The 24,048-nt window shown below is 39.0% G+C and overlaps 1 protein-coding gene across 2 annotated transcripts in view; it reads left to right on the top strand.

Moving 5' to 3' along the window:
- The window catches only part of RGL1 (ral guanine nucleotide dissociation stimulator like 1), a 279,005-nt gene that overhangs the window by 93,421 nt on the left and 161,536 nt on the right, over positions 1-24,048 (top strand). For both annotated transcript variants that reach the window (XM_074389950.1, XM_003925294.3), the window contains exon 2: positions 11,521-11,684. In XM_074389950.1, the coding sequence (XP_074246051.1) occupies positions 11,553-11,684 (132 nt within the window). In that variant the 5' untranslated portion in view covers positions 11,521-11,552. The remainder of the gene's footprint in view (positions 1-11,520; positions 11,685-24,048) is intronic.

Here is a 24,048-nt window from a genome sequence, read left to right as displayed (position 1 = left end):
GGCCTAGTCAATGCTGAATGCACTGTGATGGAGGGGGTGGTGTTGTCAGTATTGCTGTTGTTATTGTTGAGACCTAAAGGATTACTCTGACCTGAATCGGCTTAATTTCCTTCAACTTGATAAAAAATAGCCTGTGACTGTTGAACTGGATGATGCTCTCCTAATGGTTTTTGCATTTTGCCTTCATTCAGCCAGTTAAAGCTGGTGTTTACAGAATTGTGAAACATCTGAGCCTGGGACAGTCATGTGATTTACAGTTTTGTCTCGTTTCAAGCTTTCAAGCAACATAATTACTGAACTTTTTATCGTAATAAAAATATAGGCCATAAAAAAGGCAGTTCCCTGGAATTCCCGCTATCTCTCTCAGAACGCTGAAAGATATTTTTTGTGATCTCAGCTCTGTTCTGTTTAGGTATCCTCTCCCTCCCCCACGTCTGTCTTTGCAGATTTGTGACCAGACGGCTGCACTGAATGGAGACCAGGAAGGGAGCCCAACTGTTTTCCTTGTGTTGGCTCTCTGTGCCGAGCAGGGATTGCTGAGCAAAGAGCAGCGTTTCTCCAGGGAGGGTCACAGGGTAGTACAAACCCACTCCGGGTTTAAAAACTTTTGCCAAATACTATCAGTGAGGAGGAGGGAGTATGCAGTTTGAAGACCAGTTGGACCAGTCTTTTAAAATATCAACTGGAATAAAGCAGGAATGCCTTGTACTTCCTTAACTTTCTACATTTAACAGGAGACAGTTGCTCTCAGAGTCACTTCTAATTCCACAGACAGTATTGTGCAACCTTGCTCAGCATTCAGTGAGACACTACATAATTAAAATTCCTTTGAAAATGATTGCCCAATGATTGACATTTATTCCAAAATACATCATAATGGTGAATGCTTAATTCCTTCTTCTAGCGAATTTTCTTTAATAAAAAAGTAAAAATGTATTTTTTAAATGGGTGATGGAGTTTTGTAAAAAAGTAGAAGCAATGTAACAAACGTATGTCTAATCTTGTTCTCAAATAGCTGGCAGGCTAGCAGGGAGACCAGAGTAAGTTGTGGAAAGCAAAGAAAGCAATACTCAGGATATAACTGAGTTGCCTTATATAGATTGAAATGCTTTTGAGATTCCAAAGAGCAAGAGCTCTAGGGATCTGTTGCTCCCTTATCTCCTAGTACGTTGACTTATACTGCCAGTTCAAACACCAGCAATGTTTAGTATCACTCCAAAATAATCTGATGCGCTTCCTTTCTCAGAGTGGTAGGAATCTCTCTCTCTCTGCTGTTGCTTTCTGGAGTCCTTCCCTTCTGATGTCTTTCTCTGCCCCAGTTTCCATTTTGATATGGTAATTTTTGATTCTGGGTAGCTGGTTCTCTCTGTGTTCTCAGAAGAAATAGACTAGTGAGATCACTATAATGCCCCCATCACAATTAGGAGACTGTATCTTGAGACCTTCTTGGATCCCACAATTTGTAGATATCGCAATAGCAATCATGGTTAGAGAAGTCTACCATCGAACCAGTACTTAAATGCTAAGGATGAGTGAGCATGTCCAAATATCAGCTTTAAAAAGCCTTGGCCCACTTACAGTTGATTACATGTTAGAGAGTTTTGGGTTATCTCGGACTAGTCAAAACCCAGATATTATATACATGAATGTAAAGGGGCTATTCTAGTATCTTACTGTTTGTTTGACTTTCGAATAGTGAATGCATAATGTGGGAATAAGTACAATATATGAATGACACACAGAAATCAGCTTTCACCATTTTGTTCAGTAGTTTGGAGCCTTCAGTTCTTCTGGAAGAATAATTCAATGCACATTAATTTTGCTTTCTACATTTGAGGGAGGTGAGTGCTCTATTTTATAAATGTGAGAGGTCTCAGCAGTCTTGCAGCCTATTTATATTGAAGATGAGGAAACTGAGGCTAAGAAAGGTGAAATGGCTCGCTTAATGGTTACACAGAGAATTAACTGTAGCTTCATGATTTTAGCTGAGGTCTTGTGACTAGAATTTCAGTGCACTTTGCACTATGCAATTCTGAACCTTTGAGTAAAACTAAAATGCAAAGACTGCTCTTGATAGCCTTCTAGGTGGAAGAGTTGAAGATAGTAGGAGATAAAGATAAACAAACCTGTCTTATCTGGATGGAACTCAGCTCATTAGGAAGAGGAATGAGGAAGAGAGAATGTAGGAGGAAAGAAATGGCAGAAAAACAAATAATCATGAGAAGGGACTGAACAGGGCAAATGCCAGACATTTTCAAGATTAGAAGAAATCTGAGTTGAGTTTGAAAATTGAAAGATTTCTTCAGGTAGAAGCAAAAGGGAAATAAGCAGAAATATTATTATTATCACATATAATGGAGTCTGCAAAGGCAGAAGAAAAGCATGACCCTAATAAATAAAGATAGAAGCACCAAATCATTTCAGTAAGGTTCTGAATTTTAAACACTTTCTTTTCCTTCCAAAAATATTTAAATAGGAGGGGGAAGAGAAAAAAGGTAATGATTTATAAGGGATGTCTCATATGCAATTTATTATGAGAAGGAAGCCAGGCACAGTAGCTCATGCCTATAATCCCAGCACTTTGGGAGGCTGAGGTGGGCGGATCCCCTGAGGTCAGGAGTTCAAGACCAGCTTGACCAACATGGAGAAAACCCGCCTCTGCTAAACAAACAAACAAAGAAAAAACCCCCCCAAAATTAGCCAGGCATGGTGCCAATGCCTGTAATCCTAGCTACTCAGGAGGCTGAGGCAGGAGATTGCTTGAACCCATGAGGTGGAGGTTGTGGTGAGCCAAGATAGCGCGATTGCACTCCAGTCTTGGCAACAAGAGCAAAACTCTGTCTCAAAAGATAAATAAAGGAAGGAAGGAAGGAAGGAAGAGAGGGAGGGAAGTAAAATTCAATAAACTACAAATTGATTCATCAAACAAAATTCAGCATGGAGGTTAATAAAATAAATACAGACTTGAGTGGAGTTGTGTCTTAGCACTTACTTTTAAAGCCATGTTTCAAAAAAAAGAGCATCCATTGAAGTGATAGATGATATTTATCCGATAGCAAGAACAGACATTAATAATGGCAAATTTGTGTTCTTAGATTATCACTTAATACTATGTTTTCAGGATTTGCCTCGGAGAAGCTGTTAATTTACTTTTGGTGCATAATGATCACTTAGGGTATGACACCATCAGCTGTGCCCTTTGTTATGACCGTGGAAAATGTTATGACCTTCAGTCAATGATGAATTTGGAAGGAATACAAGAAATAAGTTATGATTACATATTATGGATATTATAATATAAGCATAGTGTTAGGAAATACTTTAAAAAGAAGACTAGGCACAGTGGCTCATGCTCGTAATCTTAGCAATTTGGGAGGCTGAGGCAGGAGGATCACTTGAGCCCAGGTGAGATCCACTTGGGTAACATAGTGAGATTCTGTCTCTACAAAAAAAAAAAAAAATTAGCTGGGTGTGGTGGTATGTGCCTGTGTTCCCAGCTACGTAGGAGGCTGAGCTGAGAGAGTCTCTTGAGCCCAGGAGGTTGAGGCTGCAGTGAGCCATTACTGCACCATTGCACAACAGCCTGGGAAACAGAGTGAGACCCTGTCTCAAAAAGAAAAAAAGAAAAGAAGATACAGACCTTAAAGACACAAATTTTTTAATAAATACGTTTTTAACAATACTTTGTCATTGATAATAATCATCATAATATTTTCACCATTTTAAAACTGCTATTGATTTATTCTAAGGCAGGATTTATAAATTTTTATTATAATGATCTTTGGATTTAACTTTGCCTTAAAACATCTTAATAACAAACACTTCTGCTTTGGTGGAGATGTGATGGCTCTAGCACTTGAAGGCAAAGTGAACTTAAAAATCCTTCCATGGAAGGGGTGCAGTGGCTCATGCCTGTAATCCCAGTACTTTGGGAGGCCAAAGTGGATGGATCACTTGAGTCCAAGAGTTCGAGACCAGCCTGGGTAACATGGGGAAACTGAGTCTCTACTAAAAACACAAAAATTAGCCAGCTCTGGTGGTGGGCACCTGTAATTCCAGCTGCTTGGGAGGCTGAGGCTGGAGGATCTCATGAACCTGGGAGGTGGAGGTTGCAGTGAGCTGAGATGGCACCAGTGTACTCTAGCCTGGGCAACCAGCATGAGACTCCGTCTAAAAAAAAAAAAAAAAAAATCCTTCCATCGCTTTTCTCATCTGCAGATTGTTTCTCAGTGTCAAGCAAGCACATCTCTCTTCCATCCTATCAAACTTGTCTTCCCTGTTTTAGTTTTATTTGTCTGCTTCATGAGGTAGAGGCAGTGTACAATCATAATCCTTTTACAATTACAAAAAAAAAAATTTCTCAAGCAGTTTTCTTTAATTTTTGAGAAAAATTTTGCTTCTATGTTCTCTGATCAGATTTGCCTTTATATAAGGTTCCTTTTTTCACTCCTCTCCCAACTTAAGGCTGATTTTACTGTCCAGTGGTTTAAACAAAATTCTGTTTTGGGTATCAGGTGTTTTAAGTTAAAAATTCTTCAAAATTGATTTCCAAAAGAATTCATAAAGCTTACCAGTTCTTAAACAGAGCAGAAAATTTTGCCTTTCAGGGTTACAATGACTTCATATTATCTGATGATTCTGTTGAATAGGCTGATATTAATGGTATTCACCTGGAGGTTGACTTGTAAGCTTTGACTATGTGTTTTAAGAAACAAGAGAGGCCAGGTGCAGTGGCTCACACCTGTAATTCCAGCACTTTGGGAGGCTGAGGCCGGCAGATCACCTGAGGTCAGGAGTTCAAGACCAATCTGGCCAACATGACAAAACCCCATCTCTACTAAAAATATAAAAATTAGCTGGAGGTGGTGGTGGACACCTGTAATCCCAGAAACTCAGGAGGCTGAGGCATGAGAATCGCTTGAATCTGGGAGGTGAAGGTTGCAATTAGCCAGAATCAGTGGAAAATCTACATATGCCTCCTACTTTAATTTTGACAAAAAAAAATGACTCTGTCACAGACTTCTAGCTCTTTTTAGGGAAATAGGTAGGAAACCTATAATGCATGAATTGTTTAAAGGAAGTATGGAGGCTGGGAGAAGTGGCTCGCACCTGTAATCCCCGCACTGTGGGAGGCTGAGGCAGGTGGATAACTTGAGACCAAGAGTTCGAGACCAGCCTGGCCAACATGGTGAACTCTCATCTCTATTAAAATACAAAAATTAGCTGAGTGTGATGGCAGTAATCTGTCAACCCAGTTATACTGGAGGCTGAGGCAGGAGAGCTGCATGAACCTGGGAGGTGAAGGTCACACTGAGCCGATATTGCACCACTGCACTCTAGCCTGGGTGATAGAGTGAGACCCTGTCTCAAAAGAAAAAAAAAAAAAAGAATAAAGAAAGTACGGAATAAAATGTTAGATTTGAAAAGGAAAAGACAGGTTGGCAGCAGGACTGGTTATATGATTTGGGGGGCTCAGAAATGAAAATAGAAGGCCCCTTGTTCAGAAATTAAGAATTTTTTTTTTTAGTTTTGAAATATTTTAATAACAAGATTTTTTTTTTGAGAAAGAAAAAAAGAATAATAAGAAAAAGAATAAAGAAGAGGAAGAAAGAGAAAGAGGAAGAGGGAGAGAGAATGAGAGTATTGCTTTAGTGCCCGGGCTAGAATGCAGTCTAAATATGGGTATGCCTATAATTGTCCTTAATAATGGAGACATAAAAGAAAATGAGGGAAGAGAATAACAAACAAGGAGCCAACCAACATTTCGTTTAAACTTCTAAGTTGATATGATGTGGTACTGATAAGAGTGTATATTTTGTGTATTTAAAGTGGAGAGTTCTATAAATGTTAATTACGTTTACTTGTTCCAGATCTGAGTTCAAGTCCTGGATATCGTTGTTAATTTTGTGTCTCATTGATCTATCTAATATTAATGTTGAAGTCTCCCACTATTATTGTGTGGGAGTCTAAGTCTCTTTATTAGTCTTGTATGTCTGAGTATTCCTGTATTGGGTGCGTATATATTTAGGATCTTTAGCTCTTCTTGTTGTTGCATTGATCCTTTTATCATTATATAATGTCCTTCTTTGCTTCTTTTGATCTTTGTTGCTTTAATGACTATTTTATCAGAGGCAAAAATTGTAACTTCTGCTTTTTATTTATTTATTTTAGCTCTCTGTTTGGTTGGTAAATCTTTCTCCATCCCTTGTTTTGAGTCTTTGTGTATCCGTGAATGTGAGATGGGTCTGGATGCAGCATACTGATGGGTTTTAGTTTTTTATCCCAATTGCTTGTCTGTCTTTGGATTGGGGGATTTAGTCAATTTAAATTTAGAATTAATAATGATGTATGTGAGTTTAATACTGCCATTTAATATTAGCTGGCTATTTTGCCCATTAGTTGATGTAAATTCTTCATTACATTGATACTCTTTACTTTTTGGTATTTTTTAGAAAGGCTGATACTGTTTGTTCCTTTCTATGTGTAGTGGTTCTTTCAGAAGCTCTTGTAAAGCAGGCCTGGTGGTGATGAAATCTCTGAGTGCTTGCTTGTTCACAAAAAACTTTATTTTTCCTTCACTTATGAAGCTTAGTTTGGCTGGATGTTAAATTCTTGGTCGAAAGTTCTTTTCTTTAAGGATGTTGAATATTGGTCCCCACTCTCTTCTGGCTTGTAGTGTTTCTGCTGAGAGATCTGCTGTAAGTCTGATAGGCTTCCCTTTGTGGGTAACCCGACCTTTCTCTCTGGCTGCCCTTAGTATTTTCTCCTTCATTTCAAACCTGGTGAATCTGAGGATTATGTGCCTTGGAGTTGCTCTTCTTGAGGAATATCTTTGTGGTGTTCTCTGTATTACCTGGAGTTGAATATTATCCTGCCTTACTAGGTTGGGAAAATTTTCCTGAATAATATCCTGAAGCGTATTTTCCAGCTTGGATTCATTCTCTTCGTCACACTCAGGTACACCTATCAAGCGTAGATTAGGTCTTTTCACATAGTCCCATATTTCTTGGAGACTTTGCTCGTTCCTTTTTATCCTTTTTTCTCTAATCTTGTCTTGTTTTATTTCACTGAGTTGGTCTTCAACCTCTGAGATCCTTTCTTCTGCTTGATCAATTCGGCTGTTAAGACTTGTGCATACTTCACGTAGTTCTCATATTGTGTTTTTCAGCTCCATCAATTCACTTATTTTCCTCTCTAAATTGTATATTCTTGTTAACATTTCGTCAAACCTTTTTTCAAAGTTCTTAGTTTCTTTGGATTGGGTTAGAACAAGTTCTTCTAGTTCACAGAAGTTTCCTATTATCCACATTTTGAAGCCTGCTTCTGTAATTGGAACACACTGGTTCTCCATCAAGCCTTGTTTCGTTGCTGATGAGGAACTGTGATCCCCTGCTGAGGGAGAGGCGTTCTGATCTTGGGTATTCTCAGCCTTTTTTGTCTGTTTTCTTCCCTTCGTTGTAGATTTATCCATCTGTGGTCTTTATAATTACCATCTTTGTAATTGGGTTTCTGAGTGGACGTCCAACTTATTGATTCTCAGCACCGAAATCTGAGCAACCCACTGCGCCGACTAAATCAGCAGCGTTAAGATTGATGGTGCTTTTCTGACTCTGCACCAAGAACCGACGCTCCAAGTCACCGGCAAAACCGCCTTGCTGGTCACAAGAGTCGCGCTGGCCACCCGTGGGGCTCCTCCGCTGGGAATCTCCTGGTGTGTGAGCAACAAGAATTCATGTGAAGGTGTGGTGTCCTCTTGTTCTTTGCGCTTTCACTGGGAGCTACAATCCCGAGCTGCTAGTGATCAGCCATCTTGAATCTCCCTTCAGAAATTAAGAATTTTAAAACGGCAACAGCCGAGCACTAAACCAAGCATGAGGCTCTTCTGAGCATGGGGCCCTGTGTGACTACATAAGTCACATACTCATAAACCTCACCCTGGTCAGAAGTTGAAGTCGAGATGGCAGTAGAAACGAAAAGGAATGATCCATTCCCTGTGATGTTTTCATCTCTCCATGCCATCCTTACCTAGGTACTCATCAGATGTGACCATCTCTCAAGGGAGCACCATTGTGCCAGTAAGCTGAGACACAGACACTCTGGCTCTAGTCTATGGAGGAAGGGGCATGAGAAATAGGTTACATTCTACCAGTGATGAGAGAATGGGATGGAGCTGAAGGCTTCCTGAGCTGATCTAGGAGAGAGAGCATGAACTTGGGAACTCTGCAACTTTCTAACAGTGTAGTAAAGTTATTTAACCTCTTTGAACCTCATTTTTCATTGCTGTAAAATGGTGATATCTACCTCTCAGGGTTATTGCGTGGGTTACAGATAATGTGGAAAACACCTAGCACAGTGGCTGGTATGCAGTGGAAGCTCAAGATATATTGTACATATGATCATTTTTGTTAAGTGCAGAGATATACTGAGAATGAGTGAAAAAGACTTCTAGTCTCAAATAGGGTGGAGGATCTCGGAATGCTTGAAGAGCCTTGTAAGAACTGGCTGCCTCTCTTGAGTCCTTCCTTAGTTCCTGAATGCTTTGGGATAATTTAAAACTCACAATTGCATCTTCTTCCCAAACAGGGTAAGGAGCAATCTGTGGGAAGTCAGTGCACAGTAGAGTTCAGTCTTCAATGCTGAAAATTTGCCAACTTTCACCCACACTGCGGAGATGAGAAAGCAGCTGTGGGCAGACAGTAGAGTAAGCTGTGGGGTCTCTGGGACATGTTACACTTACAGATGCTCCATTGTTCCCATGAGATTTTGTACTTTGTCTATTTTATCCAGTTTTGTTTCCATAATATACAAAGGAGACAGCCAAAACCATTTTATGTAGTTTTCCTACTTTGTTTTGATTTATTTGTTGTTGTTTACAGTATTCTCTCCAATGACAACAATGGAATTTCCTTTCCTACTAATCTGGACTGTTTCCATTTTGCCTGTTTATTTTAATTTCCTTTTTTTGGACCGAAATCTCCACATGACTATTCTTTGTTTATTTCCTTTTATTTCCTGTGTATGTATGTGTCAGCATCATTTATTGGTGTGTCCACTCAGAGAAACTTTGTTCATTAATTATGTAGGTTTTGTTTCCTGATTCCTAGTGGGAGGATATTAAGTGCTCCATGTTTCTAAGTACTTCACGATAGTTTTGGTTATCAGTTTCTTCATCATTGTTCTCTGCAAGCAGATGGACTTACTCTCCATGTCTTACAGATGGAGCATGGGAAACCCCAGGGCAAAGAACTAACCCCTCTGCAGACAATGGTTTTCTTCAATCCTCTGACCTGTCACTCCTGCCACTCGTATCAATTTCAATTTCCACTTTCTTTTCTTTGAGTAGTGGGTTATGTGAGCATAATGCCTGTGTTTTGCAGACATAATTCCTTTAAGACATTTCCATGAAAACCAGCTTGTTGTTAACTAATGAGCAATTCCATCTGGCATTATAAGCTGCTTGGGGGTGTGTGATGAATGTTATATTTGTCCCTTTTTCATGAAGAACTTATAGCCTACTAAGTCAATAAAAAAGTTAATGGCTGTAATCCCAGCACTTTGGGAGGCTGAGGTGGGCAGATCACGAGGTCAAGAGATCAAAACCATCCTGGCCAACATGGTGAAACCCCGTCTCTACTAAAAATACAAAAATTAGCTGGGCGTGATGTCATGCGCCTGTAGTCCCAGCTACTCGGGAGGCTGAGGCAGGATAATTGCTTGAAACCAGGAGGCAGAGGTTGCAGTGAGCCGAGGTTGCGCCACTGCACTCCAGCCTGGCGCCTGGCGGCAAAGCAAGACTCTGTCTCAAAAAAAAAAAAAAAAGTTAATGGCTGGGTGCGGTGGCTTACACCTGTAATCCCAGCACTTTTGGAGGCCAAGGTAGGTGGATCACAAGGTCAAGAGATCGAGACCAACCTGGCCAGCATAGTGAAACCCTGTCTGTACTAAAAATACAAAAATTAGCTGGGCATGGTGGTGCGCCCCTGTGGTTCCAGCTATTCAGGAGGCTGAGGCAGGAGAATCGGTTGAACCTGGGAGGTGTAGATGGCAGTGAGCCAAGATTGCACCACTGCACTCCAGCCTGACGACTGAGCAAGACTCTGACTCAAAAATAAAATAAAATAAAATAAAGTTAAAAGGAAGAGGTAACTTGACTTTTACATCTGTTATTTGAATATATAAGATCTGCTGCCTTGTTTTCGGTGGTTTCTCATGATTTACTAAATGATAGAATTAATGAATTCATAAAACATTTATATAGTACTTACTGTATATGATACTATCTGTAGTCTCAAGATATAAGACTAGAAGAGAGAAATAGAATTGAAAGCAAATAAATATAATGAAGTGTTACAGGTGGCATGATAGAAGTTTGTCTGGAGTACATAGAGTATCAAAGGAGGGAGGCCTGTATTCTCTTGGATGTGGGGATTGGAGGGAAGGTGTCACAAAGGCTATGGGCATCAGATGTATCTGGGGTCCATAGATCCTTTCATATGGCTGAAACGGTGGCTGAGGAGGCAGCCGTGTGTGCACATGGTGGGAGCAGGGAGGTGGATGAAGCCAGATACGACGATCCTTGAATGCTGTGTTAAGGAATTTGGATTTTCTTCTTTAGGAAAAGTTTTAGGTAGATGGAACGTCATTAAGAGTTTTGCTTTTTAGAAAAACTACACCAAGAATAGATTCAAGGAGACTTGAATGGAGGCAAGGAGACTCATGATAGATAATATGGGGCTGAGTCAGGCAAGATATGATGAGATTCTGAACAAGCCAGTGGCAGATGGAAAGATGTCAAAGAAGTAGACCTTGTAAAATTGGTGTAAAATTTTAAATAATGTCTAGAGTAACTGTTAGTGAAACCAAGGCCCAAGAAAGCAGCACAGCCAGGCAATGTCAAAGGGATCTTCCTCTGTGCTTTCATTGCAGTTTGGAAACATGATCATTGTGGCACTTACACACTGTGTTGTAATACATCATATTGTTAATAATTGTTTACAATCTTTCTGTCCTGAAGCTCTAAGCTTCTTAAGGTTAACAGCCAAACTACTGAATTATTTGTGTATGCCTCACATGGAGCCTCATATACACAAGTGCATACTAGGTGTTTGAAGAATAAAACTCTTGACATCATAGCCAATGCTGCTTCTACATGGAGCACCTGGCATGGAAATATGAAAACATCACTCAGGTCTGCCTTATATTCACCCATTTCCATCTCTCCCTCAAGAAGGCCAAAGCCACGTGACAAGCAGGCATAACAGGCAGGTGATGGCTTGCACTTTGCTTTAAAATTTACATCAGTTTGCCATTATAAGAATGTATTCTTACCTTCCAAAGCCTGCATTAAAATACCAATAATGAATATTCAGAATATAAAAGTGGCCATAAAAGTTAATGCCTATTATAATACCATCTTTAATAGACTCACTAGTCACAAGTCAAGCATGGTAATTTGCTTCCATGTTTCTTTTAATATTACTCATTGTTTTAACCTGTATCATACTTTATTTTTCCACACAGATCCGTAATGCCTCCTGCCTGCCTCTTTCAAGATGGAGGAGAAACCTGTGGGAGAACCTACTCAAGTGGTGTCTAAATTCAAACTTTCCACCAAGGTAGAAAGTACGGGACACTGGCTGGTGGAAGATCATGCTCGAATATGGGAAGTTTTAAAGACAGAGGAGGTAAGATAATTCTAAATGACACAGTTGGTGAAATGTTGGATTTGTTCACACCTGAGACTACAGTTCTTTGTGTAGCTGGCACCGCAGGCCAGCTTGGCAAATCTTTATTCAGGGGCTGTGGGCACAGCCATGACTGGAGAACAAGTAAGTCAGGAGTATGTCTTTTGCATATTAATGACTGTACAGTGATCCAGGCCAAGGAGGCTGCACTGACAGCCAGATCTAAAGCTCATAGGCATATAATCTGCACCTTAGCCTCAGGTTATCAGCTGTGGCCTAGCTGTGAGTATCCAAGTATTCCGCTAGCTACCTTCTTTCTCAAGGCTGCCCTCCTATGACTCTTCCCTCTCTAAAGCTTATTGTTGTTGAAGTTTCATTTGACTTATATAAAATGCTGGTATTTGTGTGGATATTTGTGGGGTGTGTGTGTGTGTGTGTGTGTGTGTGTGTGTGTATGTGAGAGAGAGAGAGAGATACAGAGAGGGTACATGGAGAGATAGAGAGATACTTTTATTCTTTCAAGGAAAATTATAAATTAAAGGTTTTATGTAATATGTGTTTAAGGTAAAATCAGACATAATGGCAAGATATTGGAAACCACTTCCATATAAGCATGAAGAGGTATAAAAGGAAAATTGGAAAAGAGAATGGAATTATTAACCAGATCATGGAAAAGCCTAACTTCCTTGAGCTTGGGTTGTACCCATCTTACCAGCTCAGCAAATAAAATGAAATCTAGAGGTGTGTTTGTTTTTGTTTTATTAGAGACAGGGTCTTGCTCTTCTGTCCAGGCTGGAGTGCAGTGGCACAGTCATAGCTCACTGCTGTCTGGAACTCCTGGGCTCAAGTGATCCTCCTGTCTCAGGCTCCCAAATAACTAGGACTGCAGGGCACACACCATTATACCTGGATAATGTTTAAAGCTTTTGTAGAGATGAGAGTCTTGCTATGTTGCCAAGACTGGTCTTGAAATCCTAGCCTCAAGCAGTCCTCCTGCCCCTGCCTTTCAAAGCACTGGGATTACAGTGTGAGTGACTGCCCAGCCTCAAAGCTAGAGGTTTTAATACACGGGAAAGAGCATCTCAGAGAGAGGTACCAAAGCAAGAACTTCAAAACAACTAAAGTAATATAGAAATGTAATAGGGAAAACAGAGAATACTTTGTTAATGGTATTTTGGCTACCAGAAAGACCAGCAGCTATTTTCTGAGTCTTACCTGGGTGATATTCATTATCTTGGGTAGTTTTCTAGGGTCTGGTCCTTAGCTTACACACTTACAAATTTTATTTTCTCATGTATCTAACAGAACTTTCTGGGGCAAACTCACATGAATTAAGTGTATACAACTAATATGTAAAAAGAAAATGGCAATTCCCTAATTGATAAAGACAAATAGAAGAGTTTTATCTTCTGGAATACTCAGGTTAAAATGTTTAGCACACTTTCTCCTTGTAGGCAAACCTAATGGGAAATCAAATAATGGTGAGAAAGTTGATTCCTAAGGACGGAATCATAACAAGTGGCATTATACAAATTCCTTATTTGACAGTGTGAGGCTACATATATTGGTATGGCTTTTTGGTTCCAAGCAACAGAAATTGACTCTAAATTAAGGAGAATGAGAAATTGCTGGAGGATGTTGAAAAGCTTACAGAATTGATGAGAAGTCTGGAGAGCTAGGCTTGGAAATAAGACAGGAACCAAGTCAGTAGAAATTGCTCAGAGTGCTACGTCTGGCACAAATTCCAAACTGGTCCCCTCCGCTCCAAATTCTCATCTTCTGCTCAGAGTGCAAAGCTGTGGGAGAGAGGAGCTCATTGCCAAGTTCAGTTGCACGCCATTCTTTTGGTTATTTTGTGACGAGAAAAAGGAATCTTCTGTGGGAAATTATTATGCCAATTCCTCACTACACTTGTGTTTCAAGTTTAAATTCCTAATATTCACACATTATGACAATTCCAATAGAAGAAAGTAACTTAACAACTAGTCTTGAGCATGTAAAATCCAGCAGCAGCAAATATACACCTTCTCTATAGGGATGTAGTTGCACAACAGACTTTTTTTTTTTTTTTTTTTTTTTGAGATGGAGCCTCGCTCTGTTGCCCAGGCTAGAGTGCAGTGGCGCGATCTTGGCTCACTGCAACCTCCACCTCCTGGGTTCAAGCGATTCTCCTGCCTCAGTCTCCCGAGTAGCTGGGACTATGGGTGTGTGCCACCATGCCTGGCTAATTTTTGTATTTTTAGTAGAAATGGGGTTTCACCATGTTGGCCAAGATGGTCTCGATCTCTTGACCTTGTGATCTGCCCACCTCGGCCTCCCAAAGTGCTGGAATTACAGGTGTGAGCCACCGAGCCCAGCTTTTTTTTTTTTTTTTTTAAAGAAATAAACTCCACAGTGCTGGATGAAGCCTTTGTGTATTTCATCTAACAGGTACAAGATAAGGTGAGATGAACACATTGTGCTGAGGGCATAAAATTTAAGGAAGCACTCATTCTTAGGTTTATGCCCTGTACTTGCACAAAATTGAGAGTGAGTGCATCCTTAAATTTTGCACCCTAGGCTTGATGCTTGCCTCACTCCGGTCCTGGCCTTGTCATAAATCTGAATTTGGTGTTTTTAATTTTTATGCATATTTCAGTATTTATACTATATGCATCTGGATCTATATATTCAATATGCAGTATTGATTTACATCTTATAAATTTCCTGTACTGTACATCTACTTCTACAGATTTTTTTCTTTTTTTTTGAGATGGTGTCTCACTTTCTCTCCCAGACTGGAGCATAGTTGCTTGATCTCAGCTCACTGCAACCTCTGCCTCCTGGTTCAAGCGATTCTTCTGCCTCAGCCTCCTGAGTAGCTGGGACTACAGGTGCACACCACCATGCTCAGCTAATTTTTGTATTTTAGTAGAGATAGGGTTTCACTATATTGGCCAGGCTGGCCTCGAACTCCTGACCTCGTGATCTGTCCGCCTTAGCCTCCCAAAGTGCTGGGATTGCAGGCGTGAGCCACCGTGCCCTGGTTTTGTTTCAATTTTTTTGATGACACATGTAGTTTCAGTTTATTCATCTTTATCTGCTGTTCATAATTCTTTTGAGTAATAGAGTCAAATTTATTTATGCATTCTCCTGTTGATTAACTTTTAGTTTTCTTTCAATACAATAGAGTTTTTTCTAGCATAGATACCTGGAAGTGGCATGCTGAGTGGTAAAGCATGAATACCTATGGTTTTACTAGATATTAATTAGCTCAGCTCTGAAATGAGGCCATGAGTTTGTATCTCTATTAGCAGCATATGAAAGTTCACCCATTCTATATCCTCACCTGTTATTGATATTGACAGATCTTTAGATATTGGCCAATCTGACTGTTTTGAAATGGGACCTTGTCATAATACAAATTTCCAAGAATTCAGTTTCCAAGAATCCTCGTGGTATTAAGCATGGATATTGGCCATTTCATTTTCTGTGAATTATCTTTTCATACCCTTTCCCTATTTCTTTTCATTGGGTCATTTGTCTTTCCTTGTTGATTTTTGGAAACTAATGTATGGTTTACTATAAAATCCTTTTATTGATTTTATGCACTGAAACAATGTTTTCCCACTCCTAAATTTTTGTTTAGATTTTAATAGAATTTTGTCAGTCTTCTTTTCTCCTTATGGTTTGTGTTTTTTCTGCTTTAGGAAATTCTTTCTGACCTCATGACAATAAAGATATTCTCCTATATTTTTTCCAAAAAGTTCTAAATGCTTGCTTTTATTTACTTAGTATTTATTTCACAGTCTGAAGTAGGGATATGATTTTTTTTCCATCTGTATAATCAGTTATCTAGTATCATTTTTGAATGTCGATGATTTCTTCTTCAGCTTATACTGCTATCTTTCATGTATCATGTATCTGTAGATATCCTCTCTTCGGATATGACACTCCTTTAACTATTCTAGCTCCAAGAAAGGCTCCAAGTATCCAGTAGGGAATGTTTCTCTACTGAGCTATTGATCTTCGAGATTATCTTGGCTGTTTTTAGAACCTAGATTTTCCACATGGATTTAGGATGAGCTTGTTCAATTCTGCAAATATGAAGAAAAATTAAGCAGAAGCTTGTTGGGAATTTGATTGGGATTTCAGTAAATTTGTTGATTTGTTTGGGGAGTATCAATATTTTTATATTCAGTGACTATCTTATCTTCTTTTTTACTTTAAAGGTTATGCTTTAATATTTCACCCTAATGTTTCACCAATATTTTATTCCACATTCTTTTGCTGTAGGATTTTGATAACTAAGGTTAAAGAAGTTCTTTCCATTCCTTTTTTTTTTTTGCTAAGTACTGATTTTTTTTAACATTATTATATTTGATACTTACAAAACAATACACATGCAAGTTACGGGGTATAATATTAAAACAAATACTTGTGAGTCCACAACCAACTTAAGAAACAGTTTGTTGAGTCTATATATGAACTGTTTCACATCCTATCTCTTTTCCTGCAAAGGTACCCATCTTCCTTAAATTTGTGTTTAATCATCCTTTTGCTTTTTAAAAAGGCTTTACTGCATATTTGTATCCCTAAACAATACTGTTTAGTTACACATACATGCAGATACATATATACACATACATATGTATGTATATATAAAAGCATACATATTTATATATATGGTATCTTTGGTGGCTCACTTCTTTTACTCAGCATTATGTTTATAAGATTTTTAAGATTCGGCCACAAAAATATATGTAGTAGTACTTTATTAATTTTACTATTGTACAATATGCCATTGTGTAGTTATAGCATGATTATTCATGGATATGTGGATGAACATTAAAGTTATCATTAGTTTTTTGCTATTATGAACAATGCTGATATGAACATACTATATATGTCTTTTTTTTGCATTTTCTTATATGTTCTATACTTTAAGTTCTGGGATACACGTGCAGAACATGAAGGTTTGTTACATAGGTATACATGTGCCATGGTGGTTTGCTGTACCCATCAACCCGTCATCTACATTAGGTATTTCTCCTAATGCTTTCTCTCTCCTTTCCTAATGCTTTCTCTCTCCTTTCCCCCACGCCCCCGACAGGCCCTGTTGTATTATGTTCTTCTCCCTGTGTCCATGTGTTCTCATTGTTTAACTCCTACTTATGAGTGAGAATATGCGGTGTTTGGGTTTCTGTTCCTGTGTTAGTTTGCTGAGAATGGTGGTTTCCAGCTTTACCCATGTCCCTGCAAAGGACACAAACTCATCCTTTTTTATGACTGCATAGTATTTCGTAGTGTAGATGTGCCATGTTTTCTTTATCCATTCCATCATTGATGGACATTTGGGTTGGTCCCAAGTCTTTGCCATTGTGAATAGTGCTGCAATAAACATACATGTGCATGTGTCTTTATAGTAGAGTGATTTATGATCCTTTGGGTATATACCCAGTAATGGGATTGCTGCGTCAAATGGTATTTCTGATTCTAGATCCTTGAGGAATTGCCACACTGTCTTTCATAATGGTTGAACCTAATTTACACTCCCACCAACAATGTAAAAGCATTCCTATTTCTCCACATTCTCTCCAGCAACTGCTGCTTCCTGACTTTTTAATGATGGCCATTCTACCAGGTATGAGATGGTATCTCATTATGGTTTTGATTTGTATTTCTCTAATGACCAGTGATGAACTTTTTTTATGTTTGTTGGCTGCATAAATGTCTTCATTTGAGAAGTGTCTGCTCATATCCTTTGCCCACTTTTTGATGGGATTGTTTGTTTTTTCCTTGTAAATTTGTTTAAGGTCCTTGTAGATTCTGGATATTAGACCTTTGTCAGATGGATAGATTGCAAAAATTTTCTCCCATTCTGTAGGTTGCCTGTTGATGATAGTTTCTTTCGCTGTGCAGAAGCTATACATTTATTGACTTGCATATGTTGAGCCAGCCTTGAATCCCAGGGATGAAGCCAACTTGATTGTGGTGGATAAGCTTTTTGATGTGCTGCTGCATTCGGTTTGCCAGTATTTTGTTGAGGATTTTCACATCAATGTTCATCAGGAATATTGGCCTGAAATTTTCTTTTTTTGTTTTGTCTCTGCCAGGTTTTGGTATCAGGATGATGCTGGCCTTATAAGATAAGATAGGGAGGAGTCCCTCTGTTTCTATTGCTTGGAATAGTTTCAGAAGGAATGTTACCTTTCTTTGTAACGTTCTTTGTACCTCTGGTAGAATTCGGCTGTGAATCCATCTGGATCTGGACTTTTTTTTGGTTAGTATTCCTGCCTGAATTTCAGAACTTGTTATTTGTCTATTCAGGGATTTGGCTTCTTCCAGCTTTAGTCTTGGGAGGGTGTATGTGTCCAGGAATTTCTTCTAGATTTTCTAGCTTATTTGTGTAGAGGTGTCTATAGTATTCTCTGATGGTAGTTTGTATTTCTGTGGGATCAATGGTGATATTCCCTTTATCATTTTTTATTGTGTCTATTTGATTCTTCTCTCTTTTTTTTCTTTAATAGTCTGGCTAGCAGTCTATCTATTTTGTTAATCTTTTCAAAAAACCACCTCCTGGAATCATTGATTTTCTTGAAGGATTTTTTATGTCTCTATCTCCTTCAGTTCTGCTCTAATCTTAGTTATTTCTTGTCTTCTAGCTTTGAATTTGTTTGCTCTTGATTTTCTAGTTCTTTTAATTGTGATGTTAGGATGTCAATTTTAGATTTTTCCCGCTTTCTTCTGTCAGCATCTAGTGCTATAAATTTCCCTCTAAACACTGCTTTGGCTATGTCCCAGAGATTCTGGTATGTTGTGTCTTTGTTCTCATTGGTTTCAAATAACTTGTTTATTTCTCCCTTAATTTCATTATTTACCCAGTAGTCATTCAGGAGCAGGTTGTTCAGTTTTCTGTAGTGTGCCATTTTGAGTGGGTTTCTTTTTCCTTTTTTTTTGCAATTCCTCTAACCTTTTTTCAAGGTTCTTAAATCCCTTGTATTAGCAGAGAACATGTTCCTTTAGCTTGGAGGAGTTTGTTATTACACACCTTCTGAAACCTACTTCTGTCAATTCATCAAACTCATTCTTTGTCCAGTTTTGTTCCCTTGCTGGAAAGGAGTTGTGATCCTTTGGAGGAAAAGAGGTGTTCTGGTTTTTGGAATTTTCAGCCTTTTTGTGCTGGTTTTTAATCTTTGTGAATTTATCCACCATTGATCTTCGATGTTGGTGACCTTCGGATGGCTGTTTTTGTGTGGACATCCTTTTTGTTGATGTTGATGCTATTGGTTTCTGTTTGTTAGTTTTCCAACAGTCAGGCCCCTCTTCTGCAGGTCTGCTGGAGTTTCCTAGAGGTCCATTCCAGACCCTGTTTGCCTGGGTATCACCAGCAGAGGCTGCAGAAGAGCAAAGATTGCTCCCTGTTCCTTCCTCTGGAAGCTTTGTCCCAGAGGGACACCCACCAGATGCCAGCCAGAGCTCTCCTGTATGAGGTGTCTGTCATTCCCTGCTGGGAGGTGTCTCCCAGTCAAGTGGCACAGGGGTCAGGGACCCACTTGAGGAGGCAATCTTTCCCTTAGCAGTGCTCGAGCACTGTGCTTCGAAAACTGTTGCTCTCTTCAGAGCCGGCAGTCAGGAATGTTTAAGTTTGCTGAAGCTGCACCCACAGCCACCCCTTCCCCCAGGTGCTCTGTCCCAGGGAGATGGAGTTTTATCTATAAGCCCTGACTGGGGCTGCTGCCTTTTCAGAGATGCCCTGCCCAGAGAGGAGGAATCTAGAGAGGCAGTCTGGCTATAGCGGCTTTGCTGGGTGGGATCACCCAGTTGAAACTTCCTGATGGTTTTGTTTACACTGTGAGGGGAAAACCGCCCACTCAAGCCTCAGTGATGCCAGACACCCCTTCTCCCACCAAGCTCAAGCACCCCAGATTGACTTCAGACTGCTGTGCTGGCAACGAGAAGTTCAAGCCAGTGGATCTTAATTTGAAGGGCTCTGTGGGGGTGGGATCCACTGAGTGAGACCACTTTGCTCCCTGGCTTCAGCCCTCTTTCCAGGGGAGTGAATAGTTCTGTCTCACCAGGGTTCCAGGAGCCACTGGTTATGAACAACAACAACAACAACAACAACAACAACAACAACTCCTATAGCTAGCTCAGTGTCTGCCCAAACAACTGCCTAGTTTTGTGCTTGAAACCCAGGCCCTGGTGGTATAGGTACCTGAGGGAATCTCCTGGTCTGTGGGCTGCAAAGACTGTGAGAGAACTGTAATATCTGAACTGGATAGCTCCATACCTCATAGCACAGTCCCTCATGGCTTCCCTTGGCTAGGGAAGGGAGTGCCCTGACCCCTTGCACTTCATGGGTGAGGTGATGCCCCACCCTGCTTTGGTTCACCCTCCATGGGATGCACCCACTGTCTAACCAATCCCAGTGAGATGAACTGGGTACCTTAGTTGGAAATGCAGAAATCTTCTGCGTTGGTCTTGATGGGAGCTACAGAGTGGAGCTGTTTGTATTCGTCCATCTTGCCTGATCCCCACATACTCTACATATCTAATTTTGCCCATATAGAAGAGTTTTTTCAGGTTAATACCTATTAGGTGAATTTTGAGTTGATATGTGCAAGTTCTCTTTTTCAAGTAACCGCCAAGTTGTTTTCCAAAGTGGTGGTACCAATTATGCTCTTATCCATAGTTTCCTCTATTCCATTCCTTGCCAACTCTTGAAATTGTCAGAGTTCTTAATTTTTTAAATCTAGATTATATAAAGTAGAATCTTATTCTTTGCTCATCAATTCTTTATGCATCTCAGCTCAGAGATCCCTTTACTTTTTCCTTTATACTTACTATTCTGACAATCTAACAGTAACATCTCTTTCTCCCTTTCTGTCTCTGTCTCTCTCTCTCCTTTGCTCTCTTTGGTCTTAAGATGTCTTTATTTTGTGTGCCTCTTAACAATAATAGTTTAGAGGAGTGTAGAATTGTGATTTATTTTCTCTGAGTAAATTGGAAATTTTCCATTGTCCTCTGCCTACCATTGCACTGGAAGGGAAGCTAGCATAAAGTTTAATTTCTATTCTTTGAATGTAACATTTTTTTTTTCTCTACTTAGATCACCTCTATATTTTTTCCTATCCTGAAGTTTCATTCTTCTGTTTTTAGGTGTGGTTTTCCTTTTATTTAATATTTTGGGGTACAAGGGCTTCTCAAATAGTTGAGTTGGTGTCTTTCATCAGTCTGGAAATATCTCCAATTTTTTTCTTTTCAAATTTTACCTCATTCTCTTTTTGTAACTACAACAAGATTTATGGTTTTCTCATTCTGCTTATGCCCCTTAATTTCTCTTTTAGAGTTACTATCTTTTTTCCTCTCTGTGTTGCATTCTGGTTAATTTTAGGTCTGCCTTCCAATTCCATAATTCTCTCTTCAGCTTTATTCTGTCCTTTAACTCAACCATTGATTTTCCTATTTATATTTTTATTTTTTAAAGACATATTTTTCAAGAACTGTGACAGGTCTGAAATTTTACCGTGTTTGTAACGTAGCTTGCCACAGTTTTGTGGATATTGAAAGAAGACATGAGACTCTTGGTTAAGAGTGAAAGACTTTATTACTCACAGCAAAAGCAGTAGCCAGAGTGTCAACATGTTTGTTTTGATTTTCTATGTTCCAATTCCTAGAAATGGGCCTAGATAGATACTTGCACAGGAAAGGAACACTGACCTTTGGAAACTTGCCATTTTATAGTAGGTAATAAACAAGCTGGCATTTTATTTAAGGGGGAAGTATTAGCTCATCTCTCAAGTGTTCTTGCTGCAAGCCCCATCTGAAAAATGGGCTGGGTAAAGATCAGCCAGGGCATTGAATTTTTGGCACATGTAGTAAGACATGTAGGAACAAGAGAGACCCATGGAATAGTGTTTCCTAGCAATATTAAATACAGTGATTTTATATTCTGAGTATGGTAATTCTAAAAACTGTGGGTCTCAGTGTACTATCTGTTGTTTCTTTTGGCTCTTGCACATGGTGTTTTGTTTCTATGTGAGTTTTGTGATTTTTGACTGTGGGTTCATTTTTTATTTCTTGGAAAGAAGGAAATTTTCTTTAGAGAGAATTTGCATTTGCTTCTGGGAGCACTACCAGTGGGAAGCCACTTTAAAGTAAAATTTTAGCTTGATGTTTTTCAGACCACTTAATGTGACTAAAGGCTAGACATCTAAAGATGGGAAGGCTTGTAGTAGTAAATTCTAAGGAGAAAATGACTCCCTCTCTCTACCCATCCTCGGTGTCATATAGAAAACAGTCAACTTTCCTTGTATTGTCATGCAAGACATAGTATTTCTAGTTTATCTTGATGCTGAGGGAATCACATTTTGGGGTCTCAGTTTTATACAGTGGGGATTTCCTGTTAGATTCTCTCCCATAAGCCAGCCCTGGGCTTCGTATATTGTTCCCTACATGCTTTAAGGTAGCAAGTTCCATGTTGGTTAGAGTAACACTAATGCTGTAACAAATACAGTATAAAATTTAAATAGCTTAACATAATAAAAGTTTATTTCTCAATCATTTAATGTCCAATTTAGTTGTTTCTGATGGGAGTGCCAGTTTTCTTCATATGATAATTCAGGGACCTAGGCTACTTCCTTGCAGGTCCACCATCCTCTGGGACCTGGTGATCTTTTATATTCACCTAGAAATTCACAAAAAAAGAGGTTGAAGAAAACACAGCCAATTCTTAACTCTCTTTGACCAGACGTGAATTATATCAGTTTACCTTCTGTGACTGAGAATTAGTCCCATTGTTCCATACAGATGTGAGGGATGTGTGATGGGGAAATGTAATCTCTGGCTAAGCTGCTACTTACCAGCGATGACTCAATACTATGGAATGTAAAATTAAAATTGAATTTTGGTGGGCAATTAAGTGTCACAGAAAACAGTTTTAATTTACCTGGTTTGGCCAATGGTGTCTGAATGGAAGCTGACTTCAGTGCTTATCTTTGTGGGGTCTACTTTCATTTAGGTTTTGGCTTTCAAGAGTTTTAAGTTTTTTTGCCAATCTGTCATGTATTTAAAAAGCTACTTTAATTTGATTTTATCAAGTTTTTTTTTTTTTTTTTTTTTTTTTTTAGTTATTTGTAATGAGAGAGTCAACTAGGGTAGTTGGTCCAATGTACTCCTGGAACTGAGTCCTACTCTCTCCCTGAGTTATTTAAAAATGTATATAATCCGAGCACTTTGGGAGGTCGAGGTGGGGGAATCACAAGGTCAAGAGATCGAGACTATCCTGGCCAACATGGTGAAACCCTGTCTGTACTAAAACACAAAAAAAATTAGCTGGGCATGGTGGTGCGCACCTTTAGTCCCAGCTACTCTGGAGGCTGAGGCAGGGGAATTGCTTGAACCCAGGAGGTAGAGATTGCAGTGAGCTGAGCTTGTGCCACTGCACTTCAGCCTGGTGACGGAGCAAGACTCTGTCTTGGAAAAAAAAATGTGATCTTAAAACTTAAAAGTTTATTTTTTATACTTTTGAAAATTACTTCATTTGGTCAGAAAGTGGTATCTAGGTAATGCTGAATTTCTGTTTTGGGCCATATTTGGTTAAGTGCCTGCTTGCATGCAGATAGTCATAACTGACATTTTGTAATCATTTAAAGGTTTTTTTGTAGTCACAAATATTTGTCAAGTATATTTAAAATGAAAATATTATTTTCATGTTCAATGTAGTGATTAACTATAACTGTAATTAAACTGTATTTAAATGTTTACAAACATTTAAAATTTAAAATTTTTTAAATTTAAAATTTTCTGCTATATATAGGTATTATTGTTTAAATTTTAAAAAACATTATTTTCTACTACATATAGGTATTTTTTCTAGTTTAAATTATAGTTTTAAAGTATTTTATCTTTAGCCCACATTGCTGTCTCACTTCTCTGTCCATGCTATTGTAGCCAGTGCTCAAGTAGTGAAAATTTGGGGTTGTTCTTTTTTTTCAAATAGCAGTTCTTCTCTTCAGCTAGATTGTCTGTCCTTGAGACCAGGCCTATTAGTTGTCTTCTTTTTTAAAAATTTATATTGCCATACTGATAGGTCACCCCCTTAGTCATAATTCTACTTCACTTATAACTCCCAAAGCACTGGTACTACTAGACATGGGTTGAAATAAATACCTGATGATTGACTGATGAATTATTTTCATTATTTAATGGTAATACACTGTTTCTCTAAATTGTAGCATCAGTCAGAATATTGTCATCTTTGGGTACAAAGGTGATTCATTTAACTCATCATTGGATAACAGTTGTGTGTGTGTGTTTTATATTGCTGATTGAATTTGCATTGAGTCCTCCACTGTGCACTGGACTTATCCGTGTTCATTGT

Source organism: Saimiri boliviensis, chromosome 19, assembly GCF_048565385.1.
Source record: "Saimiri boliviensis isolate mSaiBol1 chromosome 19, mSaiBol1.pri, whole genome shotgun sequence".
NCBI classification, from domain to species: domain Eukaryota; kingdom Metazoa; phylum Chordata; class Mammalia; order Primates; family Cebidae; genus Saimiri; species Saimiri boliviensis.
The sequence above is the reverse complement of the archived record's forward strand: the minus strand, read 5'-3'. Positions and strand labels throughout refer to the sequence as shown.